This window comes from Oncorhynchus keta, chromosome 21 (genome assembly GCF_023373465.1).
Source record: "Oncorhynchus keta strain PuntledgeMale-10-30-2019 chromosome 21, Oket_V2, whole genome shotgun sequence".
Classification (NCBI taxonomy): domain Eukaryota; kingdom Metazoa; phylum Chordata; class Actinopteri; order Salmoniformes; family Salmonidae; genus Oncorhynchus; species Oncorhynchus keta.
The window spans coordinates 45,838,006-45,847,405 of NC_068441.1; the positions used below are offsets into that span (position 1 = coordinate 45,838,006).

At 42.7% G+C, this 9,400-nt stretch overlaps 1 protein-coding gene across 1 annotated transcript; it reads right to left on the reverse strand.

The window, feature by feature from the left end:
* Positions 1–280: 280 nt before the first annotated feature.
* On the reverse strand, positions 281–4,036 carry snrpb (small nuclear ribonucleoprotein polypeptides B and B1). Its single transcript, XM_035797612.2, has 7 exons — positions 3,870–4,036; positions 2,747–2,898; positions 2,413–2,524; positions 1,959–2,111; positions 1,258–1,387; positions 887–1,012; positions 281–515 (listed from the first exon to the last, which is right to left on the reverse strand). Exons 1-7 carry the CDS (start codon positions 3,870–3,872, stop codon positions 478–480), a joined length of 714 nt encoding a protein of 237 aa, XP_035653505.1. The 5' UTR covers positions 3,873–4,036; the 3' UTR covers positions 281–477.
* Between the last annotated feature and the right edge of the window lie 5,364 nt (positions 4,037–9,400).

Sequence of the window (9,400 nt, forward strand, 5' to 3'; positions counted from 1 at the left end):
ACTGCCATTACCCCTCCTTAGCTGTGAACAGCAGTCCATCATGCCACTTGGTGGATCAGATTCAGGAAACTGGCCCAATAGTCTGATCCACCAACACAAAGAAATTAGAGACCTGGCCATCTCAATCATTGAGAGCATGGTGGATTGATAAATGCAAGGACAAGCTTTCTTAAGTGTAAGTCGCTCTGGATAAGAGCGTCTGCTAAATGACTTAAATGTAAATGTTAAGATAATTTATTAAGACCATATTGTCTGTTCAACAAATCACCCGCACCGCGTATGCGCTTCAGCCAAACACGGCATCAATATTCACTTTAATCTGCATAGCAAGTCAGAGGCCAACATTTTAAAACAAATCGTCCATGACACTTTATTTAAAAAAATCAAAACAAAGTTACAAAATTCAAACTATACAGGAGCCTAAGAGAAGGATTTTGTAGGGATTACACTCAAAAGACAACAGTCCAGTGGGGAGACTCAAGGTCTGGAAGGACGCATTCCTGGGGGTAGTGGGCCTGGAAAGAGAACATTCAGGATTAGTTAAACAGTGCCATGGCTTGAATAATGAAGGATTAACTCATTTTAACATCAAGTCTCCAAAGAGAGAAAACTCAGTCTGAGTTCATGGTTCTGGGCTCAGAGTAATCCTGCTTCAATGAGCTTCATCAGCATCAGGTTCAGCTCTAATGAAAATCATCACCGCAACAGAACCAATGTCTCAAAGGCTGCGTTTACACAGACAGCTTAATTCCGATCTTTTGCCACAAATTGGTCTTTTAACCAAACAGACCTTTTGCCAATAATAAAAAAAAATAACCGAATTCAGCTGACTAAACGCAGACAAACATCAACTTTACTCAGACTCCTGAATGAAAGTCACCCTCACCTCTCATGCCTGGGTGTGGTGGCCTCATGCCGGGAGGGGGCATGCCCATTGGACCTCCACGGCCAGGGAGCATTCCCATTGGAGGACCCATAGGAGGCCTCATGCCTGGGGGAGGGCCCATCATACCTAGTGGGCAAAGCATTGATTATGTTCATCTTAGTCATTAAATTAATGTAAGCATAAATACCCACTTCCTAAATACAAATGTTGACCATGCGAAGTTAAGTGAATGTTCTGGGCTCAGAGTAATCCTGCTGATGTAATGTTTCAGCATCAAGTTCAGCTCAAATGATCAATCATCACTGCAACAGAACAAAAGTCTACTTTCCACTGCAAATTAAGCTAGGCAGCAGTTGTGATTGAGTCCTTACCTGGAGGGGGTGCACCGCGGCCCATGGGAGGGGGTCCTCCTCTGCCTGGTGGGTACTGTGTGGGGGCACCAGCGAGGGTGGCACCAGCTGCTGCTGCAGCGACCGTTCCCCTGCCCTGTGGGGTCATTACCTTGGGAGGGGATCAAGGCACCATATTTAAACCAAATTGCATAGTTCCAAGGCCCCAACTCAGATAAACTCTGGAGACAGATTAATACTGAACTTGTGTAATCAAACTCGTGCAATTATACAGAACTCTACATTATGATCTCCACTCAGATGCAGCAGAGAGAAGATTGTGCTGTTTTAAAGCACTTGATAATTTCTATGCACTTTACCATGACTTTCAGCAAACAACAGATACTGCTAAATATATTGGTTTTGGAATTTTCAGTTTGCCAAGCAGTGTTCTATCCCGAAAACAACATTTTAATAGGTTTGGACGTAAGCAAAAACAGTACCCATCCAAGAATTTTAATTACAGAAAAATCTTTGGAAATCCTGCTTCAATGAGCTTCAACTCAACTGAAATGCCTCCCCTGAAAAATAACCAAAGTCTCAACATTTTAGAACTTCAAAAACTGAAAAGCTGCAAGCTAATCCCCAGTAATCAGCCACCATATAGCCATTATCCATCTTTAGTTTTCACTGAGATGCAGATGGGATAAGAGGAAACTTGTGACCCGAGAACATGGCCTTACCTGTTGCGAGGGGCCTCCCACTCCTCTGACCGGCCCAGCGAGGCCTGCAGGTGCCTGGGGCATGGGTGCTCCGGCAGGGACGCCTCTGCCAGCTGCCCTGCCAACTCCTGGGCCTCCTGCCACACCAGCCAGGGGCACACGGGCAATGCCAGTCTGAAAGGGCAGGCAACGCTAAGTCAGTTAACACACCTATGAATTTCTAAGTACAGTTAAATCGCAGATGATTAAATGGCTCTGGGCTCAGAGTAATCCTGCTTCAATTGGTTTCAGCATCAGGTTCAGCTAAAATGATCATCACTGCCACAGAACAAAGTAACTTGTAAACCTCTCACAATGATCCAAGTAAGCCACCCATCGAGTAGGAAACCCCAATGGCTGATAAAAATGCCTTCATTATGACAGACACTGAGCATTTACACTACAGAAAACCTACAGGTGGTGCAGAATGGCTTACATCTTTGGGAGGGGGTCCTTCCACTGTCATGGAGACCAGATTCTCTCCTCTGAGCAGCACCAGGCCCAGTACCCTCTTCTCTTCACGCTCCGGCTGTTTAGAATTCTTGGGCCTGTCAAGGGGAAAGTATGGATTAAATCAAAATATATTTACCTTTAAGTCTGGAAAGGAATACACAGATTTAACATAACAAAACTTTAAGTCACTGTTCATCCAATAGTACACACAAATGTTACTTCTGCCGTTCTAAGCTTGTCCTGTTTGAAAGCGGCAGATGTAATGATAGAGATCCAAAAGCGATTACTGATTGTTCTTAACAAAAAACATTACTTACTTGATCTTTCTGAACTCATCGCAGTCACACAAGATGAGGTTCATGTGTTTGTCAAAGGCTTTGAAAGTCCCGATGAAGATACGACCGTCCTGCAGGATGCACCGCATCCTGAAGTCGATGTGTTGCAGCATCTTACTACTCTTTCCAACAGTCTGAAATTTTTTTGGCATAAATTAATTAATGCGAAATTTGCAATACTATAAGAATTGACAAACCTCAGAGTAATCCTGCTTCAATTAGTTCCAGCATCAGATTCAGCTCAAATGAGCATCACTGACAGAACACAAATTGATCCAACCACTGATAAGCAATCATTGCCGCCATGGAATTTAATACATTCTTAACTTAGATCATATTCAGACCTGAAGAACAAAAATTAGCCTTGATTGTAGCAACTAGAAAACTAGGTAGGTTTTAGATTGAAGGCAGGGTAGCCTAGTGGTTAGAGCATTCGACTTGTAACCGGAAGGTGGCAAGTTCAAACCCCCGAGCTGAAAAGGTACAGATCTGTCGTTCTGCCCCTGAACAGGCAGTTAACCCACTGTTCGTAGGCCGTCATTGAAAATAAGAATTAGTTAACTGACTTGCCTGGTTAAATAAAGGTAAAATAAATAAATACAAATTAGCCAAGTGCCGCTAGCTACCCCCAAAAAAGGGACGAGCAGACGGACAAGCGGCACTTCCGCCACGATAAGAGGTAAATTGTCAGGTGGAAATTTCGAAAGCAACATTTCGATAACATTGGCGTGCTTGGAGCCTAACATGAATGAAGCCATGTATGAGCATGCAGCCAACCAACTAGCGTTAGCTAGCTATGTTACCTAAACAAGTTCTGGTCATGGTCAACTACGGCCAAGGTTTAGTTTTGGATGGACGTGCTGGTCAAAACTATACTGTATGCAAAATCACATTACAACAGGAACATACGGTATGCAATTTGTTTCAAGTGGCGAATGCAGCTAGTTAGCCATTGTAGTCTTATAAGCTAAGAGTGAAACAAAGGCCTACGTTGCACTGACGTTCATCACCGGGACAGAGAACAGAAAGTTTCCTTCGAATAAAAAACAAATATATCATAAAACACGTAGATCATAATTCAATTGAGTCCAGAATAAAGCCTTACCATGATTGCAGTTCTGATGGCTCCGATGTAAGTCGGATCACGCCAAACAAACTCAAAAAATTGACCCGCGAAGCTCCCAAACTAGGTGCTGCCAGGTCCGTCTTTATCCGCGAGTTACAGGAAGTGACGATGCACTCGTGTGAACCCGTTAAAAGCGAGAAGCGCTCTTTACACGCCACTTCGAGATAAACTATGTCCGGAAGTAACTTCCGTTCGTAGTTGCTATCGAAGTTACGTGAAAAGTGTGTCCCCGTTAAAACCACCGTGTGTCATTCATTCAGTCACTCACTCACTCAAAATAACGGACCTTGCTATCGTGGATTTAAAATGGTTACGGCAAGGGTGAAGGATAGTGTACAGGTTAGGTAAACCTTTAGTTAAGGTTAGGGGCTAGGGTAAGAGTAGGGACATCCCAAGGATCCCGGATAGCACAAAACTCAAAATAACATCTAATTTATATTTTTGTTTCATAACTCAATTATACACATTTAAAACAGATACTGGTACACATGTATGATAATAATATAATGTACGCTCTGAGTGGGTTCTTACGGGAACATAGAAAGTTAAACACAATTATTATTTTTTTGCGCAAGAGTCGCGAGTCACATAGCTTTGACACATTTTATGACTTGAGACTTCATTTGATAGAAAGTAAAATAACTTGACTTGACTTGGAGCCTCAACAATCAGGACGCGATTTGATACTGATTACTTGTAATTGTCTGCCCAGGTTTTGTCACTCATTTTGTGGCACATAGTCTCAGCGGATTATTTTCCACACAGCCAGGGACAGTAGTGCCCTTGCAAAAATGAAAATAAAAAAATGATTGGCTAGGGAGACGCACACTCAGCCCTCTGATTAGACCAGCAAACTGTCACTCTCCACAGGCCGGGGTGAGCTAGCTCAGTGAGAAAAGTTTGGCGTGTTAGTTGGGTCTTGTGGAATCGGTGAGGGTAACTAGAAGTGGTCTAATGATAATTGTTTGTGTTTCTGTTGGGCAGAGGAAGAATGCGCTCGAAGTAAAACGAATGGGGCCAAGAAAAGTGAATTATTTCGTTCTCAAGAAAAGGGAACCAATGAAAGGAGTGATAACTGGGGTAGTAGTATATATAAACGTTGACCAGTGTATGTGATGCTCGTCGTTTGATGCGACGCAGACATGGTGGGGAAACAGAAGAGTCATTGTCTCTCTGTTCTTTTGAGTTTTGAAGTTGAGTCTTTGCCTGACAAAGTGAAGTTGGGATATATAAGTTATCCTGTAGTAGCGTATGTGCAGAATACATTAAGAAATTACAGGTGTCAAGTTTATGGGCATGTGGCAGCAGTGTGTAGGAGGGGAGGGTACAAGGTATGAGAAATGCAGAAGGGCATGAGACAAAGGAATGTGTTAATTGTAGAGGTGCCCATGGAGTTGGGGATTAGAAATGTCCCATGTGAGAGAGGCAGGTTGAGGTTTCCAGGGTTAGAGCAGAAGTTGTCATATCCTGAGGCAGTGAAGAAAGTAGAGGAAGATGGATGGGAAGTGGTGAGAGTAGTAGAGATATACCAGTACAGAGGGATAGGCAAAAAATATATGAAATAAGTTAATAAGTTGCATCAAGCAAATAACATTTGAAATGCATGGTACTTTGGACAGAAAAACAAGCAAGGAATGCACGGGAAGCAGAGATTTCAAAACTTGTGAATTCTGCACAGCTTGCAAGATATTGTATGTATTTATCATCGATTGTGGAATTTCCTGCTATCAACAATCTTCCTCTCAGGTTAACTTTGGATACGATGGACGCAAGAGGGGGAAGGGGGTGGTGGACTATTCCTGGTGATGTTAGATTATACGCTCAGGAAAGACGAGGGACTTGCCTGAAGCACAATTCCATGCAATGCCACATACACATCTCATGACATCCAGAACAAAATAATTGGGCTCTTGAGTGATGTAGTCACAGAGGAAAAGAAAGTAGGTGATTCATGGTACACAGTTAAAGTGGATGGGACTGAAGACCCAACCGGGTGCGAGAACATTTCAATTGTACTCGTTATGTGGGCGAAAACAACCGTGTCTATGAGCGGCTAGTGTCAATGGCAACGAGTAAAGAATGTGATGCTTTATCGCTGACTAACTTGGTTCCTGTCAAAACTAACAAATGTTGACCTTAGCACCGAAAAGATTCTTAGTCAATGTTATGAAAGGTGGTGCAGGACAAACTGAATCGGGAAGTGCCGTATGTGCATTGCTTTAATCACCAGCTGCATTTAGTCAAAGCGCACGCTATGTCCTCTTGGGGTTGCATTGGATGACTTCTTTTAACGTGTGTATTTCCCTTTACAAGTTTCTCAGGAAACCAACTGTGTCTGCGCAAAATTCAGGAGAGAAACTGGCCACAGTGAGTGTCATTATAAAATCTCTGGACAGCATCATCCACCTGCTCAGAGAAATCGAGAGTACCCGCACCTACGGTACAGAGGTGCGACTTGAGGCTGTGGGCCTATTGGACGCTGTTTACAAACCGTGCTTCAGATTCATTGCCTTCATGGATCACAAAGTACTCAGCCCCCCCCAACAAGCTACTTCAGGCTGATTAACTGATCTGTACACTGGCATTCGAGTCGTCCGCAGTGCGTGGAAAAACTGCGACGTGACAGTGAGTTTGATGAGTTATGGGAGAAACACTTGGACACCTCCGCTCCAAGCAAACGGCGAAGAGTAGTGAGTCTGAAAGAATATGTGGTCGAAAACAACAATGGGCCAGCAAGAAGAAATAAATGAGAGGGAGTCCAAAAGATTGTTTTTCAGCACTCTGGATGCTCTACTGGGAGAAATGTCAGCAACATTAAACAAACAAAACAGTCAACTTGTCGAGGCCCTGTGTGCCTTGCACCCAGAAAATGAAACCTTTATGGATGTGAAAAAGGTGAAACCACTGCTGGACTTAATCTCATTAGACTTTGTGGAAACTGAGTTTACTGTCACACGCCAGTTTCTACAGACTGAAATCACCTGATCTGGAGAAGATCTGGGGCATCTAACAGCAATGCTTACTGTGATGACTGGCATTGAAACTGGGATGAACATTTGAAGCATCCACGGCAATTTGTAAGAACTCTTTCAACATTGAAAAACATATTCAGTGAGCACAGACGAAGCATGTTGCACAGGAGGAAAGCGCAACTGATTCAGCTGGCATTTGAGAGGGATTTTAGAAGCAAATTCTGTGGGGAGTGGGAACGAGAGACTGCTGAGGAGGTTCAACACAGCATTAAGGCGGCTGCAACTCTTTTTGAATCTGGGTACGAACAGGCAGCCTGGCTGGGCTTGTATTATTTAGTTATTTGCTAGCTTTTGGAAATGCGTGGCAAATGTCAGAAATAGGCATAGAAGTGATTTTCTTTATTGGAGTTGATATCATATGCAGCGTAGTACTGCACTCTCGTGGGAAGACAGCTTGGTAGCTGCGTCCAAGCTGAATTGTACTGATACATCCTGGTAGTGTACTGTACATTATTGTTTGCTTTCCGCTATTGGAAATGCATTGTATTGGCATTGGTTATTACAGTAATTAGCAACTGTTTTGCATTGCATTGATGAGTATTATGCATGTAGCGTTGTCATAACTTGCAATTGCTCCAGTTGGTTATGAATTGTCCATGTTTGTAAAGTGGTGCAGTAGCCTGTATTCTTGTGGCAAGACAGCCGTGTGTGGCTGCAAATACATTGTGTGTAATTGTACTATCGATTATTTTCCATCCTGTGTTAACAGCAAGCGAAAATAGTTGTGCCCCCTTAGTCATTTCTAATGCCCTCTTGCTGAGTTAATCCTGCTGCCGGGCCTGCTGGGAAATGTTCAGTTTCCAGGAATTGTGTACAGATAATTGCGACATGGGCCTTGCATTACCATGCTGAAACATGAGGTGATGGCGGTGGATAAATGACACGAAAATGGGCCTCAGGATCTCGTCACGATATCTCTGTGCATTCAAATTGCCATTGATAAAATGCAATTGTGTTCACTGTCCGTAGCTTATGCTTGCCCATACCATAACCCCACCGCCACCATGGGGCACTGTTCATAACTTTGACTTCAGCAAACATGACACCATATGTCACACGACACCATATGCCATCTGCCCGGTACAGTTGAAACCGGGACTCATCTGTGAAGAGCACACTTCCCTTCTTGATATGCCACTCCTGTCAGGTGGATGTATTATCTTAGCAAAGGAGAAATGTTTACTAACGGGCATGTAAATAAATGTGTTGACATAATTGTAGAGAAATAAGCTTTTTGTGCGTATGGAACATTTCTGGGATCTTTTATTTCAGCTCATGAAACATGGGACCAACACTTTACATGCTGTGTTTATATATATTTTGTAAATATACACCTCAATGATGGTACTAGCTATATCTAAAGATAGCTGTAACATCGCACTACCTTCAATACTTATGGGATGAAGATGTAACATATTCTGATGAATGAATTACAATATTTTTGAGGAAGAAAAAGGCTACAGACTGTAACAGACAGATCATGTTTTCCAGTGGTGACCTGTCATTCAGGGCAGGTTGGGCCAAATAATACAAAATATGTGTTGCCTGTTTTGCATGTTATTTTAGGATTAATATCACTTTGCAAACAATGTCAAAATGTATATATATAAGGTAATAAATCAGCATACAAACATGGTCTCTTTTTTGCTTTCTTGAGTAAGGCAGCTCCAAAATACAATGTTTCAGCCTAGCTCAGTGCTTTCTGTTGTGGTGGGGCAGCCATCGGAAAATACAGAGCGTAGGGGTTGGTCATTTTCTCTAGTTATGCTGTAATTGGCTTAGAGTTCTGTCACTCACGTGGACACTACGTCACAGCAAAATCTACGGGAGAGCTTTAAAATTCAAGCCCCTTAGGTGCTGCCATAGATTTACATTAGAAGTGCCCATCCAAGAAGGCTAAGGGCATTGGCCAAAGAATACATTAAGTCAAACGACGCCAGGACAGCGGAGTCAATCACCACCTTCCGGAGACACCTGAAACCCCACCTCTTTAAGGAATACCTAGGATAGGATAAAGTAATCCTTCTCACCCCCCTTAAAAGATTTAGATGCACTATTGTAAAGTGGCTGTTCCACTGGATGTCATAAGGTGAATGCACCAATTTGTAAGTCGCTCTGGATAAGAGCGTCTGCTAAATGACTTAAATGTAATGTAAAATGTCAAATCACGTTATATCTAATGTAGCTTTGATTGGACTGATCATGTCAACATCGTACTTTCAAAATCTTAGCAAGCAAGCTAGACAAGCAGTCATCATCATGAATCACGTTGACAATCTACTGGCAAATCCTTGTCATATGAAGATAAATTATAGATAAAACGTATCAGTGCTCATCTGCCATTGGACATAAAATGTACACACCAAATTGGAAATCGCAAATTCAACAATGAGTAGTTTGGAAGGAATCAGTGGCTAACTGCAAGAGTTGCAAAGCAATCACTAGCCTGCTATTCAGTGGCAAGGGTGTGTGGTCCAA

Bases quoted from the DNA above. Each gene is read 5' to 3' on its own strand.
- snrpb (XM_035797612.2), bottom strand. The intron at 1,388-1,958 runs GTAAGGCCATGT...TCCCCTCCCAAG, and splicing joins TGGGAGGCCCCTCGCAACAG to GTAATGACCCCACAGGGCAG. The intron at 1,013-1,257 runs GTAAGGACTCAA...TTTGCCCACTAG, and splicing joins CCGCGGTGCACCCCCTCCAG to GTATGATGGGCCCTCCCCCA.